Source organism: Ursus americanus, chromosome 1 (genome assembly GCF_024610735.1).
Source record: "Ursus americanus isolate L20-20 chromosome 1, mUrsAme1.1.p, whole genome shotgun sequence".
Taxonomy (NCBI): domain Eukaryota; kingdom Metazoa; phylum Chordata; class Mammalia; order Carnivora; family Ursidae; genus Ursus; species Ursus americanus.
In genome coordinates, this window is record NC_142127.1 from 54,431,746 (window position 1) to 54,451,791 (window position 20,046).

Here is a 20,046-nt window from a genome sequence, read left to right on the forward strand (position 1 = left end):
CCTTATACCTGCCTCACTTTCACTTCCACAATAGCAATTAAAATTTACTATATTTTTTGCTCATTAATCCTTTAATAGCTCTGGGAAGTAGTCATTACCATCCCAGTTTTATAGATGAGGAGGCAAGCCCAGAGACATTAATGTGACAAGCTCAAGACAACATATCTGGTCAATGATAGAGCCAATATTTGAACCCAAGTCTGTCTGGCAGTGAGGCTAGTGCTCTCAGCCATTACACCAAATATATCAGTAAGTCAATTAAACTTAAATGGTCTAAATGACCCAATATTTTATACTCGGACTGCTTAAAAGAAAACACCTAAGGGGCACCTGGGTGGCTCAGTCGGTTAAGTGGCCTACTCTTGATTTCAGCTCAGGTCATGATCTCAGGGTTGTGAGACTGAGCCCCACCACCAGCTCCCCACTCAGCAGGGAGTCTGCTTGAGATTCTCTCTCTCCCCCTCCCCCTCCTACTCTCTCTCTAAAATAAAATAGTCTTAAAAAAAAAAAACAACACCTAAACTGTTTACAAGAGACACATGTAAATATATATGGATACAGAAAGCTTAAAAGTTAAAGGATAGGAACACACACACACACACACTGGTATAGCTAGAGTTCAATACCAAAATCATTATTAGAAATAAAGAGGGATATTTCATTGTAAAAGGTTCAATTTATCAGGAAAATACAATTTTGGGGCACCTGGGTGGCTCAGTTGTTAAGAGTCTGCCTTTGGCTCAGTTCAGGATCCCAGGGTCCTGGGATTGAGCCCTGCATCGGGCTCCCTGCTCAGCGGGAAGCCTGCTTCTCCCTCTCCCACTCCCCCTGTTTGTGTTCCCTCTTTCGCTGCCTCTCTCTCTGTCAAATAAATAAATAACATCTTAAAAAAAAAAGGAAAATACAATTTTGACATGTCTAGTATATTGTTTTTGAAGTATAGAAAGCAAAGATTAGCAGTAGAAGGAAAATTAGATAAGTCCATAACAATAGTGGGAGATTTTAATATACTCCAATAACTGATAAAAATAAGTAGACAAAATAAAAATACCAGTTGGGATATTAAGATTTAAACAATATAGGGGCGCCTGGGTGGCACAGCGGTTAAGCGTCTGCCTTCGGCTCAGGGCGTGATCCCGGCGTTGTGGGATCGAGCCCCACATCAGGCTCTTCCGCTATGAGCCTGTTTCTTCCTCTCCCACTCCCCCTGCTTGTGTTCCCTCTCTCGCTGGCTGTCTCTATCTCTGTCAAATAAATAAATAAAATCTTAAAAAAAAAAAAAGATTTAAACAATATAATGATCAGGGCAAATTTGTATTTGGGGAACACTATATCCCCAAACAAGAGCAAATACAAATTATTTAAACTATTTGGAACTGAATAATAATGAAAATACTGTTATCAAAAAGTTAATGAAGTTAATTACTTAGAGAAAAATGTATAGCCCTAAACACATATATTAGAAAACAAACATACAAAAAAGGCCGAAAAATCAATGAGTTAAGCATTCATTTCAAGAAAGTAGAAAAATAAAAAGTAAAGGATAGGAAGCAATAAGGAATATTAGCAGAAATTAATAAAAGAGAAAGCAGACGTATTAATAGGATCAACAAAGTCAAAAGTTGGTCCTTTAAAAAAAGTAATAAAATTAATAAACGCCTGGCAAACTGATAAAAAAAAAAAGAAGTAGCAAAATAACCAAAGTTGGGAATGAAAAGGACATTACCAAAGATTATAGTCATTAAAATAATAGAGGATACTATGAAAAACTTTACGTCAATAAATTTGAAAGTGTAAATGAAGCAGATAATTTCCTAGAAAAACACTGTCAAAACTGAAACAAGTAGAAATAGAAAATCTGAATAACATTCAACTATTTAATCTATAAATAAAAACCTTTCTATAAAGAAAACTCCAGGTTCAGACCATTTCTTTGGTGAATTCGAACAAACATTTAAGGAAGAAATAATGAGCAATTTTATACAAATTCTTTGCAAGACTTAAAAACCAAAGGAATACTCGCTAGCTGGTTTCATGAGGCCAGCAAAAGCTGACATATTCCTATTAGAAAAATAATACACCAACCTTACTAGATACAAAATCTTAAATTTTAACTCGGTTCAGTAATATATAAAAAGGTCAATACTTCATAACTAGGTTATGCTAGCATTGCAAGGTTGGTTGGCAGTGGAAAACTGATCCACGTAATTTACTGTACCAACAGAATAAAAGAGAAAAATTATGTGATCATTTCAACAGATGCAGAAAAAAAAACTTGATAAAACTCAATATCCATCTATTATTTAAAAACTCTCAACAAACTAGGATTAGAAGGGGAGTTCCTTAATCTGCTAAAAGTTTAAAAGAAAAAAAAAAAAGAACAGCAATCAGCAACCCACTTCAAACAATGGTGAAATGTTGAGAGATTTCCCTTTGAAACCATGGACAAGATAAGGGTGCTACTCTCACAACGTCTATTCAACATTGTACTTGAGGTCCTAGCCAGCCAGGTAAGAAAAGAAAAAGAAGTATAATGTATAAGGATTGGAAAGAAATCAACTGAAGAAATCAACCGTTATCATTCACAAATGATATAACTGTATGTAGAAGATCTAAAAGAATGTACAATAGTTAACACAGTGGGCTACTGGCATAAGATAGACAAACAGACCAATGGAATAAAAATACAGAGCCCAGAAATACACTAATGCTATATGGACACTTATGACAAAGATGACAATGGAGAACAAGGCCGCCGCCGCCGTCATTGTCTTCTTCTTCTTCTTCTTCTTCTTCTTCTTCTTCTTCTTCTTCTTCTTCTTCTTCTTCTTTTTTAAAGATTTATTTATTTATTTTAGAGAGAAAGAGAATGTGTGTGTATGCACAAGGGCGGGGGGTGGGGAGAGGGACAAAGGGAAGGGAGAGAGAATCCCAAGAAGACTCCCCAGAGTGCAGAGCCTGACACAGGGGTTGTTCCCACAACCCTGAGATCATGACCTGAGCTGAAATCAAGAGGTGGATGCTCAACTGACTGAGCCACCCAGGCACCCCGGAACAAGATCTTTTCAACAAGTGTTGCTGAAACAGTTGGATACTCATATGGAAAAAAACCCCAGAAACCTGATCTCTACCCCATAAATAAAAATCAATTCCAGTTAAACTATAGATGAAAGGAAAAACAATAATGCTTCTAGAAGGCAATACAAGAGATTTATCTTCATTACACATTCACAAATGATGATATCCAAATGGTCAACAAACATACAAAAAAGCCCCTCGATCTCATTAGTAATCAGGGAGATAAAAATCAGAATCACAATTAAGATAATAATGTATAATAGCTAAAACTAACTAGACTAAAAATAACATATGGTAGAGCAATGACAATTCTCATATGCTGCTGGGATACATTTGTACAAGCTCTGTGGAATAGTTTGGCATTTCATTATCTATTGAACATAGGCATACTTGGTGACCTAGTAAAGCTACTCTTACATGGGTACTTAACAGAAATTCATCTGTATGTCCACCTAGAGACATATGCAAAAATGTTCATAGCAACGCTATCCACAGTAATCCCAAACTGGAAACAACTTAATGTCTACTAATTATAGAACAGATAAGTGCCACTATATATACATATATATATATATATATGTAAATACTATACAGCTAAGAAAATGAATGCACTACAACTACATGCAATAATATGGATGAATATCACAAACGTAATGTTGAGTCAAAGAAACCAGACACAAAAGAATGTACCATATGATTATATAAATTCAAAAAGCCAGTAAGGGATGCATGCTTAATTGTTAGAACCATAAAGAAAAACAAGGAAATGTGTACTATAAAGCTGAGGATCGTGGTTACCTTTGGCAGGTAGGGAGGGTTAAGGGATTGGGAGAGGGCATAAGGGGGACTTCCAGGGTGCTGGCAATGTTCTATTTCTCAATCTAGATGGAAGCTACATGGGTGTTTGATCTGTGATAATTTATACTTTGGTTCACTTTTCTCTGTGTTATATTTTGTAATAAAAAATACATAAAATGCAAGAATTCCTTAATTCAGAGAATTCCTTAAAACATGTTATTCTGTTGATATATGCAAAATTTATAAATTTTGCCTCCTGAGAATTGGTGAGAAGCATATCCATACCTCAATTTGGACAACAGTGAAGAAATCAGTTAACTATTGCCTAGTGTTAGACTAAGCTCTCTGAGAGTCAAGTAAAAATTAATAGACCAGCAGCTCTATAGATAAGTAATGGAAATCAGTAATTTGGTACAAGTTCCAGGTATTAATTTATCCTATTTAGACTTTTCTTGTGCCTCATATCAGAAGACATATCATAAATGCAAATAGAAGCCATTCCATTTAAAATTCCTTTTGTTCTTGGGCTCACCCTTTGTTTCTGTACATGTGGTCTGCTCTTCATTGGATCCAGGTTATTAAGGGCCAAGTGTTCCAGGACTCAGAAGGAACACGTGTGTTGAGATGGCCTTCTTGAATGTTATATTCACTGAGGTTTTGCTTTTTGTGGGAATCATAAGCATCTCAATGGACCACGCTTTGTGTGAAACATTCTTTCTTTGAAATAGATTTCAAGGCACTCTACTTGGGCTTTGTTCTTGTTAGGAGAGGGGGTAGGAAACCCCTCACCAAGGTCACCTACAACACACTTATTCCACCCAACAGTATCATACATTCCCCCACCCCACATATATCCTAATTCCTAATTAGCCTGATTATACCATGTAAATGAGGCAATGACTTATATATTTTTGCATCTCATAGAACATAGTAATGAATTAGGTGCATATGTTTTTATTGCTTGTATTTCATTACTGTATATATAGTTGAAAAAATATCAGTATTTTTTCCACTGGTATACAATTTTGGTTTATATCAAACTTTTCATCACCCAGGAGAAAAGGCTTTTTGTTATTCCTTTGATATGTGCAAAATTAATAAGTTTTGCCTCCTGACAGTTGGTGAGAAGTATATCCATACCTCAGTTTGGACAATAGTGAAGAAATCAGTTTAACTATTGCCTAGTATTAGACTAAGCTCTCTGAGAGTCAAGCAAAAATTAATAGACCAGTTGCATTCCAAAAAAATTCTTTTGAAGTTGTTGCTTATAATAACATCTTGGCAAGAAAAATACCAATTTTACATGATTGCAAGCAAATTTTAATGCTGTTCTAGTGGCATGTAGAAAGAGTGTGGGAAGCTTGAGGGTTAGAATGGCTGAATTCTCAAGCTTGAGGAGACTTTCTCTTTAGAGCACTCAGCAATTTACTCCTCCTGTCCCTTTTCTTCACTCCTCCATCTGAAATAGCCAACGGAGAAAAAGGAGCAGCTAAACAGGAGTTGGGTTCAGTGATTCTACAGCTAGACTGGATATTTAATGCTGAACTATCTCTTAAGATCTGGAGATCTGGCATTTAAATCAAGTCTTTCTCATTGTTGCCTGAATTTTCTCAGAACTATTTAGTTCAGGGGCGCCTGGGTGGCACAGCGGTTAATCGTCTGCCTTTGGCTCAGGGTGTGATCCTGGCGTTAGGGGATCGAGTCCCACATCAGGCTCTTCCGCTATGAGCCTGCTTCTTCCTCTCCCACTCCCCCTGCTTGTATTCCCTCTCTCACTGGCTGTCTCTCTCTGTCGAATAAATAAATAAAATCTTAAAAAAAAAAAAGAACTATTTAGTTCTTTTATATTAGTCAAATAGCTCCTGGAATGTCCTAACTCTTTCACAGAGCCTGTGTTAGAAAGAAGGTGGTTATTTGGAAAGAAGGTGACTTCATTGGGTTTGGAATGCCTATGACAACCCTTTCTCTTACCATTCCCAAGATTTAATCTTTGAATTGCACATTATGCAAAAAAGAACTTTACTTCTGATGGTTAGGTCTGCAAGGTGCTTTTTAAAAGCCTATCTAACCCACTGGCTAAAGACAGTTGTGGAGCACTGCCCTATGAGATCCCCCTAATTTCACCAAGTGCTATTATCCAGAAAGTCAATTTGTAGAAAAGCAAGAAGTCTTAAGAACAGCTGTTCGGTAATTCTATCTGTAGCAATAAAAACTCTGCCTCCACTAAAGTAAGGAAGGGCATAGCATTCAGTAACGAATGGAAAGAATCTGGGTTGTAACTCAGCTTTACTTCCTCAGGCAAATTAGTGTCTCTGAGCCTCAGTTTTTTTCATCTGTAAAATGGAGATTACTGGAGATGTAGCATTAAGCACAATGCCAGTCACGAAGTAGGCGATGAGAAAATGACAGCTATTTGCTCTAACGGTTACAGGCAACGAGTCGGTTTTGAGTTACTTTAGTGACGCGGAGGGGACACGGGGAGTAGTAGAAGCTCGTTCAGGAGAAGATTGGCGCTGCTTAAGTTGTCAGGTCCAGCAGCACCCCGGTCCTAGGCATCTGCCCTGGAAAGCTACCCTGGAGGCCCAGGGGACACCCGAGGTCACCACCCAGGGTGTTAGGCCATCTCGGGACGCTTGTGGTTTGGATTCTGGTTCAGTTCAGCCCATCCCGGTCTGGGCCAATCCCGGGACAGCTCAAACTCACCTGCTCTGCAGGTGCCCGCCATCCGAGGCGTGACCGCAGGGGGCGGGCGGGCGCGGTGGGCGGGAGCTGAGATTACTGAGGCTCCGGGCGCATGGCACCCGCCGCCCAGTCGCCGCGGTGGCTGCCGGGATGCGCCGCAGCGAATGGTCGCGCCGGGCGCCGCTCTGAGTGACCTTTCACCCGCGCCCAGCGGTCCGGGGCGGCGGCACAAGGCGGAAGCCATGGCGGAGGCGGCGGCTGCAGCGGGTGGGACGGGCGCGGGCTCTGGCTCTGCCCCGGATCGGGACCGGGATCCGGACCCAGACCGGGACCGCGCCGGGCGGAGGCTCCGGGTTCTCTCGGGCCATCTGCTGGGCCGGCCCCAGGAGGCTGTGAGTACCAATGAGTGCAAAGCGCGGAGAGCTGCGTCGGCGGCCACGGCGGCGCCCACTGCCACTCCCGCCGCGCAGGAGTCAGGCATCATCCCCAAGAAGCGGTGAGTAGCGGCTCTGTGGAGCTGGCTGGCAGCGAGACCAGGCCAGGCCTGTGCTGCGGGAGGGCATAGGCAAGGTGGGAAGGGAGGTGACACGGTGGGAGGAAGGCATCCTGGTCCCTGAAAGTGAAGACCTGTCTCTCGAGAGAGTGGACGAGACCCTGGACTCCGGCAGGAAGGGGGCGGGATGGAATGGTGGATTTTGGTCATTATTTAAGAGTAATAAATCTGAAGAACTCTTATTGGGGAAGGCTTCAGGGGAATCCGTTTTCTTGGATTCTTAATGCCAGAAATTCATTATCTTGAATTAATACTTGGGAATAAGGTCTTCGAATGGATAGAAAGGTTTCTAACATGATCCTCCAAGAAGATTTAAGTTTGCACTAGATGATGGCTCTCCTAATTCGCGCAAGCCTGGGTGTGGGGAGAAGTGGTGGTTCTTGGAGCAAGGTGATGACTGGTTTCTGTGGGGCAGGTTTCCATTTGCTTAGGGGCATGATCTTTGACTTTGAGGGAGGAAAGTGAGGGATGGGTAAGAAACAAAAAAACTTCAGACATTAGTTAATGATTTAGGTTGTGGTGGTAACTACTGAACTCTGGTGTAACTAGAAGCTGAAAGACCCTTGCCTGTGGATGAGGATGTTTAAGAGAGCTTGACTTACTACTTTTTGGGGAAATCTTAAGCGCTAATGGAAGCTACTGGAGAAAATATTTTCCGAGATGTGGCTTTGTCACGTGGATGAACTTTATTTCTTTTACTCCTCTCCAAACTCTGAGGTAGGTACAGTCGTCTGCAGAAGAAGAAATAAAACGGATTTACGAAGCCTGCTTCAGCTGTGGCAGGTTAGAATTCCAAAGTACATCATATTAACTTTAGGGCCAAGTTCTTATACTACTTATGATGCATTCTTTCAGTCATTACACATTCATGAGTCCTTTGTCTGCTAGTATATACTCTACCAGGAATACAGAGATTTGAAAATGCGGTATTTACTTAAGGAACTAATAGCCTAGTAAGGTCAAGTCATAATATAGCGTGAAGAAATTTAGCTGATAACCATAGCAAATGGTCACATACCCCAGTTTTAGGTCTGTATGTCAAGGGGAAGGCTTCCCCGAGTAAGGACTGAGTAAATCTTGAAGTTTGGGTTGGAAGTAAACCTGCCAAAAGAGAAAAATATTCTTGGCAGAAAAACAGTGTGTTCACAGGTAAGGCAGTGAAAGAAAGATTAGGAAACTTTTAGGAGTTCAATGTGGTAGGAGGGGGTGAGAATAATAGAGGATGAGGGCTGGAGGCAAGTCTTGTTGGCAGGATTTTATGTGGGGCAAAACATGATTACATTTACCTTTTAGAGAGGTCACATTGGGGACCAAATTGAAGAAGGTTAAGCAGAAGGTAAAGGGCTGGGAACCAAGACGTGCGTTTGAATTTCCACTACCCAGTTCTCGTTGCATGACCTTGGGCAAGTCACTTAACCTTTTTCAGGGCTTCAGTCCTTTGTCTGTGAAAATGAGGACAGTAATTTCTGCTTTGCAGTGTTGCTGTGAGAATTCAACAATACAGAGTTAAGTGATTAAGTGCTTAGTGCATTGCTGGTAATATAACCCTTCAAATGAAATGGTAGGTGCAATTTTCATTGAGTCCAAGGACAGGGAAGCCAATTAGGAGACTATTACTCTGATGACAAATACTGCCATTCTGAACTAAGGCATAATATTGGGAGTAGGCAAACCTATTTGAAAAAATATTAAGATGTTAATTTTTTGTAACTTGTTTACTGAATGATAGGGGAGAGAGAAATCAAGGATCATATCATGGTCTCAGGCTTCACTTGATGTTATATTAGCCATCCTTGGGTTTAAACCTTTTTTTCCCCAAATGGCTTTGTGTACATTTATGTCTGTTCATTTGTATATGTCTGTGTGATTGTACATTTTTATGCATGTTCGTGTTTTTAGAACTAAGTAGGTAGGTCAGGTGTTCTTTTTTTGGGGGGGGGGGTCACATGTTCCTTATAGTTGGATTTAGGGGCTTTGGTCTGTAGCAGTCAGAGAAAAATAGTAATGTTTATGAGGCACACTTGGGTAACGAATGAGGCTTCCCATGGCTGAAGGTGACTGGTTTGTGTGGTTACTCCATATACGGAAGGCACAACTGTAACCTATTGTTGGTGTAGATTAGGGGTAGAAAGCTCTGGTCTTTGGTTCAGAGTTAGGTGTGGCTAGTGGTTAAATCTAGTTCTGTACAACTGCTTTGAAGGTTGAATCAAGATATGAGGAACATAAAAACTTTTATTAGATGGAAGAGTGATCTCCCTTGGTGAGTGATCTACTTACTATATTGTCAATGGGGAACCAAGGTCTCCCTTCAACTTCCTCTTGCTTAGCTGGGTCTCAGTTTGCCAGCAGCAGAGCTGAGTCTAAAGGGAAGACAAATGATGGAGCAAGGAGCCAGGGTGTAAATCTAATAAAGTGTGAGTGTAACTATATGTCTCTTATTTTGGAATCATTTGGTGATGTGTGTTATTTGTACAACTCCTCTCTGATTACCTTGGATGATGTCATTGGTTGTAATTCTTCTATCTCATGGCTTTTTATCATCATGGAATTGAAGGAGTGACTTCTTGAAACTTCATGTTTTCAATTCCCTTACAGGATAGTCGCACGTATGTTAATATATCCAATGTTTATAGAATAGTTGCTTTATGACAAGTATTGTCCTAGGTACTGAAGGCAGAGAGATGAATAATTGTCCTTGGCCTCAAAGAATCACAATAGTAAGGGAGATACATATTCCAGTACAGTTTGAGTAGAGCTGCTATAAATACAGGTACAGATATAGCACAAAGGAAAGAAAGAGTGATTATCTTTGGGGTCAGGGGAAGCTTTCTGGAGACAGTTTTAAAATATGGATAATGGTGTGGCGGATTGATTGGATAGTGAAGAGAGTTCCGGGCAAAGGTAATAGCATATGGCAAAGCAAGGGGGCATGAAAGTGCTTATTGTATTTAGGTAATTAAACAATTCAGTATTGGTAGAGGTGGGAGTGAAGTAAAAAGAGGAAGGCCCTGGCAGATCATGGGGGCCTTGGCCTGTAGGTCATCAGTCCATTAACTCATTCACTCATTCATTTACTCATTCACTCATTCATGTGTGACTATTTCAGTGCTTACTGTGCAACATACAACAGTGGACAAAAACTCTGCCCTTATGGACTCATATTCCTTTTGGGGCGGGGATAACAATCAAGTAATATAGTATGTTGGATGGTGATAAATGTAATGAAGAAAAATGAAGCAGCCAAGGAGGTTAGGTAATGGTAAACCCTTGAGGCATTTAAGCTGGGAAGAGACTTGATCAGATTGGGTTTGGGTTTGTATCCAGGTACAGTGTTAAGATGGGCTGGAGAAGGATGAGGATTCACATAAGGAGACCAGTTAGAGAGCTGTTGTAGCATAATAGGTGAGAAATAATGAAGGATTAAATCAAGATAATGGCAGTGAGAATAGAGAGGAAAAGATGGATTTGAGTTTTGGAAATTCGTGCATTAGGTAATACATAAAATTATGTGACTATATGCCATAGGACTTTGGAGACAATGATAACAGAAACGGGATGGTAAGAGTCCTGAGAAATGTGGATATTTAAGAGGGCTGGCCAATCACAACCTGTTGCACTTATCACGTTGGTCTCCCATGAGTTGGTTCTCATTACTTCTATCCAGGAACATATATTCTCATTATTTGAAGTTGCTGAGCAGAGTTTTGAGAGTGATGGTTTACTTTTGTACCCTCTGTTTTTCTTTAAATTGCATAAACAGTTTTTTTTTTTAATCTTGCTACTGGATGCGGTTTTAGATTCTTAAAAATCATAGTAAATGCCAATTAAGTATGTGACATTTTTATGCCTTGGTTTTGGATTTTTTCAATTTAAAAAAAGCTGTTGTAATGTTAGAAAAAGAGAAGAAAAAAATCCCTTGTGACATCCATCTCTCCACACTGTTAACGGCTTCCCAGTTGTGGTTTGGGTTAGTCAGGACTGTTATATATGGCAGTTCTTACAGAGGTTATAAACTCTTCTCAGATCAAAAGAAGATCTGATTAAGACTGCTACTAATTGCTTAATTTACTTACAGTGCCATTTATACACACCATTCTTTAAAAAATGGTGTATTATTTAACATCTCCCAGAAGCCTTGGTAGATGCTTTCCAGAAGGAAAAAAGCTGAGTTAACCTCGTGTAAATATTTCTTAGGAGGGCATCTTTGTCATGCCAAGTTTCAGCCATTTGTGATTAAAGAGATCATGATCAAATACAATGTCATATAGTTAAGGCATTAGTTTATATTGTACTTACTGTATTAAATGACAAAATATATGATCCTATCAAACTGAAATGCATGGTTTTAAAAAATAGACAAAACTATTTCCTTCTGTGAATGAATTTTGCTGTTTCATTTGTGGGAGAAAACAATGTTAAGAATAAAACAGAAACATACTTAGATTGCAAGTGTCATTTTGGGATGGATCACATTTTCTGCAAGTAGATTTCTTTATGTCAGGAAGTTACTTACTATAAAGCCACCTACCCCTAGTCACTTAATAAAAATATCTAGGAATAAATTAAGTCATCTATTTTTAGGCTGCAGAGGAATGGAAGTGCTGTTGTAGTTGGATGATACACTTTATGGAACACTTTAAAAACAAATGCTAAGCAAGTATTACTCCTTTCAGTTATATTTTCTGATTATTGAGAAGAGAATTTCTGTTGTTCAGCAGATTAGTATGTTAATCTCAACTCCAAACCAAACCAAAGTATCCTGAGTAGAGTTTACTCTTTTGACATGAAGTAGTAATTGCCCTCCCCCCATTAGTATTCTCTTTATTTGTTAGGCTTTAGGAGTAATATTTAATTTTATCACTGTGCCACATCTGAGTTCAGAATCAATTGAGAATACATAGAGTATAGACAGGTGGAGATAGAAATGTCAGCTTTATTGCAAATGAAGCTAGTTGGAGAATATGGCTTAGATTTGGACTACCTAATAATTACCCTGAATTGGATAGACAGTCACAGGTAATGCTGGACCACAGAAGGCCTCCCCTGCAAGGGCAGAGCTGGTTCCAGTAAGCCTTATACATGGTCCTGAGAAAGACTGGAGTATAACCACTTCGTAGCTGATAGATTCTAAGGAGAGAAAAGGCTGACTCCAGATGCTTGGTGTCTCTTCTCAGATATTACTAACCAGGTAAATCACTCCTCCCATGAGAAGGGATGACTGTGTGACCATTGGGGAGAGGCAGCCAGGACAGTTACTCTTCTGAAGTCCCTCCAGATTGGAAACTAGATGCCAGAGAATGGAGGTATTGCTGATATATTTTTGGGTAAATTAGGGGAAAGGGTTGAAACCTTAATGGTAGTTAGTCTTCCACCTGCATCATTTGCATGTGTCTTCCCCACTGCCTACTGAATACATTCCAGTTTCCTTGGTTAGGGCAGTTAAGGTCTTCCAGGGGAGCAAATCGGCCTTTCTAGGCCTCTTATTTCCTTGATATACCTACTGTGTACTCCAGCTATACACCAGAATTATTGCTATTCCTGGGACATGTCCTTCCTTTCCCCTTTTCTTTCTTTGATATGTTAATGTTTCCAAAGTATAGTACATACACATTGTACTGATGGTCCTGGGATAATTTGGGGTGGTACGTGGCTTACAGTCTTAATTGGGTAGTTATAAATGTTTGTATATATACTTATTTTTTTTGTTAAACTTTATTGAATTATTACATAATTTATTATAAAAAATGCACAAATCATAAGTTTACAGTTTAATTACAGTTTAATCACTTTTCACAAAGTGAACACATCAATCTTATCAGTATTTAGATTAAGAAACAGCATTACCAGTCCCCAGAAGCCTTCTTCATGTTCCTTTTCAGCTCCCACCAGGATAACCACTACCTTGACTATAGTTTGGATTTGCTTGTTTTGAACTTTATATACATGGAATCATGCAGTGTATATTCTTTTGTGTATGGCTTCTTTCCCTCATCATTATGTTTATAATATTCATCCATGTTGTTATGTTTAGTTGTATTTTGTTCATTCTTACTGCTGAATAGTATTCCATTGGATGGATATATACTGCAATTTATACATTATGTCTGTTTTTTTTTTTTTTTAAGATTTTATTTGTTTGAAAGAGAGAGTGAGCAAGAGAGAGAGAGCATGAGCAGGGGGAGGAGCAGAGGGAGATGGAGAAGCAGACTCCCCACTGAGCAGGAAGCCCAACTCAGAGCTGTATCCCGGGACTCTGGGATCATGACCTGAGCCAAAGGCAGACCCTTAACTGTCTGAGCCACCCAGGCACCCATTCAGTTTATCCATTTTGTTAAGGATGAGCATTTAAGTGGTTGCTGATTTTAGGTTTGAATAGTTATTTATTGATTTTAATATGAAGTACATATCTAGTGTTTTTATAAATATTGCTGCATAGAAATGGGCTAAAATAATTAAAATAGTTTTAGTGTATAATATGTTCAATTTTCTTAAGTATATAATTTGTTTGAAGTAATAAAATGCTCCTAGACACTAAATCATTCATGTAAACATTAAACTGACTTTTTAAACACTGTGATCTTAAAGTCTTTGCAATATTCAAATGTTATTTATAAACTTATAAGATCAGCTTAAAATCACAAGTCTAAATCTATAACTCAGTTACACATTTTAAATTTGTTACAAGCCTGTCATTCTTATAAGCAAGATCCTCTTCAATTTTGCGAGTATATAAAAGATCAATTTCTGCATAGCTTTCTTGAAACAAAAACATTAATATCTGACTTTGATTCCCTTCTCAAGCATTTGTACTTAATACTAGATCTCTTTATAGTTGAAATATGCTTACTCATTAAGGAAGGCTGTTACCATTCTAGGGAGTTTTACTTCTTGGGTGAGATTTGGAGCTATAGGTATCTTACTACTCACTAAGAAAACTGTTGTATTGCATGTAAATACTTGTCCTGCAGGCGTATATGAAGTTACTAACTAGAGATTTGAGCTGGGATGCTGACCAAATTCTTGTCAGCAACTTAACTGGGCCTCTCCAGACTGTATTTATAGTTGCCTTATCAGTGACCTCACATTATCAACTGGGGTGTGTTCATGTATTCTAGGACCTTGTAATGAAATAATATGAATTATTTCATTTGTTATATTCACGGTTTGTGGTTCCCACTCAGATTGTTTATGTAGTTGGATTTTGCATTTCTTCATCCTGAACTTTCCAGGAATCGAGCATCAGGGATATTAAAATAACACTCACTTGAATTCTATTCTGCTATCAACTCGAAGTTTATATATCAGCACTGTGCATTAGAGCTTTCTGTGATGCTGGAAATGTTCTGTAATCTGCTGTCCAATATGGTAGCCACTAACCACATGTGGCCATTAAGCACTTGAAATATGGCCATTGTGACGAAGGAGCTGAATTTTAAATTTTATTTAATTTTAATTAATTTAAATTTAAATAGGCATACGTGGCTAGTTATACCATGTTGGACAGCACAGCTGTAAATTGAAATCTAACTCATTATCTGTCCTTTCTTGTTTCCAAATGAAGTTAACTTTCTGGATTTTCTTTTCATTTTTTTCTTTTAAGATTGAACTCTCTCTCTCTCTCTCTTTTTAAGGATTTTATTTATTTATTTTGTCAGAGAGAGAGCGAGCGAGTGCACAAGCAGGGGAAGTGGCAGGCAGAGAGAGAAGCAGGTTTCCTGCTGAGCAAGGAGCCCGATGCTGGACTCGATCCCAGGACCATGACTTGAGCCGAAGGCAGATGCTTAACCAACTGAGCCACCCAGGCATCCCTGAACTCTATTTTGAATTACTTTATTCAAATAATTAATTCTGTAGTTACCCTGCTATTCTTATACACATTTATCTCATCTGATCTTCACAACCACCCATTTTACAGATTAGTAACTGAAGTTCATAGACGTTTGCCAGAAAACAGTCATTTGCTATAGTAAGTGGTAGGGCTTTGAATCCAGATCTTTTATCTCAAGTCTAGAGCATTTTCCTTGATACTGTGCTGATACCACCAATCCTAGTTGTTTTTTTCTTCACAAGCTTTCTTACATCCATTTTGTGCATTAAACAAGTTTTTATTAGTCATTTGTGTTCTGGGAGCTTGGGCTACATCAGTGAACAAAATGGACAAAGATCTATTGTTTCCTGGGACTTACATTCTAATAGGTGAAATAGATAATAACAGTGAATAAGTCCATTATTAAGTGTGTTAGAAGGTGATAAGTGCTATGGAGAAAAGAAAAAGAACGGAGTAAGGGGGTAGGGTTCATGTTTTAAATAGGATATCACTGGAGCACATGACATTTAAGCAAATATTTGAAGGAAATGAGAGTGTTAAGCTACGTAGATACCTAGTTGAATGAGCATTCTGGGCACAGGAATAGTATGTGCAAATACCGTAAGGGGAGGCACGTATGTTAGGAGAGTGGCAGGTGTTGCTGGAGTCAATTCATAGTCCTCCCACTCCCACACTGTTTAAAGTGTGTACCTTTGAAACGTTAGCTTCTAATCTACCTGTCTCTTCTGTTGTAGTCAAGGTCTCTTATTCATGCTACATTTTCTAGCTTCCATAACTTTCCTTGTGCCACTCTCTGGAAGATCTTTCCTTGTTTGGCACCAGCCTTCAGGGTCTGTGCGTTTTGGGGATCTTTTTATTTTTGAGAATTGAGGGAGGTGATACTGGGCTGTTGTCTGTTATCTTTTCCCCATGATTTTTCATATTATAAATAGGAACTCTAAAATCATTGTTAAGTATCATGCGATGTAATATCTCGGCCTGGAGACTTTAATTCATTTAAATCAGGTAGATGCCTCTTGGCATCTTCTGACCTGTTTGAAACTTCCATCTACTCAAGTTTGTTGACAATTGATTATTTTCTATGTGCTAAGCACTGGGGAGGATTAACACATAGTTTCCGCCTTATGGGACTTGTAAGTCTTCTAAGGAAGGCTGATTTGTCTTCTGTTACTACAGGGTGCTAAGTGCTAGAATAGAGGCAAAAAGGGGGAGGAATGATTACTGGTATAGCAATGGAAGGGCATCTTCATTTCGTAGAAGGGTGGAGGAGTGCCCTTCTTTGTTAAGATGCTATGCGAAAATTCTTAAATCTGAGGGTAAAAACATTGATGAGAGCATTTGGATGAGAATAGAATCAGAAGAATTAGAGTGAGAGAATGTGGACAATATAATAAAGAATTGGTATGGCACTTGGCTCTTGTAATGTTGGGGGCCTTCAGCTACCAGGATAGCTTTTACAAGTCTTATTCTGAGAGCAGAATATCTGGCAGTTAATTTACAATTTAAAAAAATCAGAGGGTACCTAATTGATGCTCAAATGTTACACATTTTGTTTGAAGAAAAAAACAAAATAATAATCAAAATGAAGACTAACGTTGAAAATAATTAAGAGATAAACACTATAGCATCTCGGCATCTTTTACGTGTGGCATATGTGTGTAAAGTCATGCTGTAATAATGTCTTCAAACCACCATTTTTCACTCACTATCTTGTGTATAACTTTCTACGTCAAATATTAATAAGCAGCCTTATCTTCAGTGACTCATCAAGTACTGCATTGTATGTAGGTACTGTAAGTTCAACCAGTACTGTATCACTTTTAATTGTTTCCAGTCTTTCCCTATTATAAAGAATTCTGTGATAAACTTTTTGCAATTGAATCCCTAAAAATTTCCTTAAGGTGTATTTTTTAAAAGGGCTTTAACATTGGAATACATTATTCATTCATCTCAGTGGGCAGAGGCAGAAATAAAGCACAGTTGCTTCTTTGGATTTAATTTTGACCAAGAATAAAGAATTGGAAATTATTGGAATCTTAAGAGAAAGACTCCTATCATGTTTGAGCAGATTTATGTCTTATAATTTAAGAGAGCAGCTTTCCAGAAATTCACATAAAAGGAAATGCAGTGTTTTGGCCTGAGTTGCTAAGGGGAAACCAAAACATGACCACAGAGAGCCTAGGAAATATTGCTTAATTTTGCCTCGGCCTTGGAGGTGATGAGGAGAGAGAGCTGAGGCAACTGGCTAAGATGTGCCAGTTTATTTATTTATTTTTAATTTTTTAATTTTTAAAAATTTTAATTTAAAAAAATTTAAAAATTTATTTGACAGAGAGAGAGAGGGAGAGAGCACAAGCAGGAGGAGCAGCAGAGGGAGAGAGAGAAGCAGGCTCTCTGCTGAGCAGGGAGCCCGATGTGGGGCTTGATCCCAGGACACTGGGATCATGACCTGAGCCGAAGGCAGATGCTTAAGCCACTGAGCCACCCAGATGCCCCAGATGTGCCAGTTTAAACCACTTATTGTTATCAGTAAATATTATATACTACATGCTTATTCAGATGGCTCATACTGCTTGGTCAAATCTTTCTCCGTCTTGTTTTGCACCTTAAGAATTGTAATGTCAGTAGTTTTCTTTTTCTCCCAACATATTATTTTGAAAAAACTTAAACATACTGCAAAATTCAATTTTATAGTAAACACTTTCATACCAACCACTTAGGTTCTACTATTAACATCATACTATGTTTCCTTATCACATAGCTGTCCATAAATTCATCCTTTTCTCCATTCAGTATTAGTCTATCTTATTTTTGGTGAATTTTAAATAAAATTAATAGCCCCATATTTGAAGTAAAATCTGTATTAGCTTTCACTACTATTGAGGGAACTTTTAAATTAGTATTTCTAACTTTTCAGTCTCCATTTTCACATTTTCAATTATTGGACATTTTTATCTGAGAATGTCTTGGTGTTTTGTAATCCCTTTTTGAAATAAAATTCTAAAAATCTATTTTTTGAAGTAAAAGGTTCTACTTTTGTTCTTTTATATTGATCTTGATTTCTAGATAGTATTTTGTCTGCTTTGTCTTTGCAAAACATTTGTAGCTTCAGAACATAATCATTAGATCGCTAGTCTGATTTTGGCTTTATTTCCAAGTTCTTTCCTGCCATCTGCCATTATTTTCAGGAAGTCCATTCTAGTTTGCTGTGCCTGTCTTCAGATTTTATACAAGTGGCAACCTTTTTTAAGAATGAATTCTTATTTTTTAGGATGCGTGTTAATTAGGCTTTTTGTTTAAAAGCATTAATTAATTTGAACTAAGTGAAAAAAGAAAAGGGCAATTTATTGTAAGAGTACTGGGGCACCCAAGAAAGGGCAGGAGTGGAGCTTGGCCTCAGGATGGAATTAGAACTAAAACCCAGAAAGCCATCAGGTTTCGTGCTGGCATCATTTCTTGCTAGTATCTGCTACATGTTTCTCTAAGCAGATCAGTCTTTTTGGCTCTTCTGTCCAAATGGTAAAATATGGTAACCCCTCTCCTCCTGGATATTCAGCGAGTAGCGGCAAATAATTGAACCATCATGTTCCCAATAGCTGGGTCACATGTCTACGTTGCTGTAATCAGCTATTGCCTAGAAAGGAGTGGTGGTGATCTTAGTACCAAAATAGCTGCCCAGGCAGCTAAATGAACTGAACTACTCTGGTTATCATACTTAGAAATATGTCACAGCCAGATCATCTGCTCATCTTTTTTGATGATTCCTTCCCCAGAATCTTGCTCCATGAGTAATCCTGTTGTTTTCCTCTTGGGTCATCGATATTTTTTTCTTTTTTCCTAGTTGATGATGATTTTTTAAAAATTAAATTATAATTAACATACAGTTTCAGGTATACGGTATAATGATACAATTCTGTATATGACTCAGTGTGCATCAAGAAAAGTATACTCTTAATCCCCTTTATCTATTTCATCCATCCCTCTGCCCACCTCTCCTCTGCAACCACCAGTTAGTCCTTTGTATTTGTATCTGTTTTTTTGGTCTCTTTTTTTCTTTGTTCGTTTCTTAAATTCCACACATGAGCAAAATCATGTGCTATTTGTCTTTCACTGACTGATTTATTTCACTTAGCCTTATACCTTCTAGGTCCATCTATGTCATTGCAAGTGGCAAGATCTCATTCTTTTTTATGGCCAAGTAATACTCTGTTGTAATAATATCACACATCTTTATCCATTCATCTGTGGATGGACACTTGGGTTACTTCCATATCTTGACTATTGTAAATAATACTTGAGTAAACAAGGGTGTATATATCTTTCGGAATTAGTGTTTTTGTTTCCTTTGGGTTAGTACCCAGTAGTGGAATTACTGGATCATATCAAAATTCTATTTTTAAACTTCCACAGAACCGCTATACAGTTTTTCAAAGTGCTGCACCAATTTGCGTTCCCACCAACAGTGCATGAGCGCTCCTTTTCCTCTACGTCCTTGTCAACACTTCTTATTCCTTGGGTTTTGATTTTAGTGATTCTGACAGGTGTAAGGTAGTATCTCATTGTGGTTTTGATTTGTATTTCCCTGACGATTAGTGATGAGCATCTTTTCATGTGTCTGTTGGCCATCTTTATGTTTTCTTTGGAAAAATGTCTATTTAGGTCCACTGGACATTTTTAATTAGATCATTTGGAGGGGGTTGGTGTTGGGTTTTGTAAGTTCTTTACATATTTTGGATATTAATCCCTTGTTGGATGTATCATTTGCAAATATCTTCTTCCATTCAGTAGGTTGCCTTTTTGTTTTCTTGATAGTTTCCTTTGATGTGCAAAAGCTTTTTACTTTGGTGTAGTCCCAATATAGTTTAATTTTGTTTTTGTTTCCTTTGCCTCAAAAAGACATACCCAGAAAAATGATTCTATAGCCAATGTCAAAGAAATTACTGCCTGTGTTTTCTTCTAGGAGTTTTATGGTTTCAGGTCAGACACTTAGGTCTTAATCTATTTTGCATTTATTTTTTGGGTGTGGTGTAATAAAGTGGTCCACATTCATTCTTTTGCATGTAGCTATTCAGTTTACTCTGCACCATTTGTTGAAGAGACTGTCTTT

General features: G+C 38.3%; 2 protein-coding genes across 6 annotated transcripts in view; one reads left to right on the forward strand and one right to left on the reverse strand.

Annotated features, from left to right (window-relative positions):
• The window catches only part of NFE2L2 (NFE2 like bZIP transcription factor 2), a 141,829-nt gene extending 135,138 nt beyond the window's left edge, over window positions 1–6,691 (reverse strand). For both annotated transcript variants that reach the window (XM_087861657.1, XM_087861658.1), the window contains exon 1: window positions 6,580–6,691. The gene's annotated coding sequence lies outside the window, so the exon portion shown is untranslated. The remainder of the gene's footprint in view (window positions 1–6,579) is intronic.
• The window catches only part of AGPS (alkylglycerone phosphate synthase), a 204,373-nt gene that overhangs the window by 60,348 nt on the left and 123,979 nt on the right, over window positions 1–20,046 (forward strand). For 2 of the 4 annotated variants that reach the window (XM_045806171.2, XM_087861646.1), the window contains exon 1: window positions 6,708–7,054. The exons of the other annotated variants lie outside the window; for them this stretch is intronic. In XM_045806171.2, coding sequence (XP_045662127.2) covers window positions 6,723–7,054 — 332 coding nt within the window. In that variant the 5' untranslated portion in view covers window positions 6,708–6,722. Of the gene's footprint in view, window positions 1–6,707; window positions 7,055–20,046 lie in introns of those variants that run through there. 4 annotated transcript variants of the gene reach the window in all.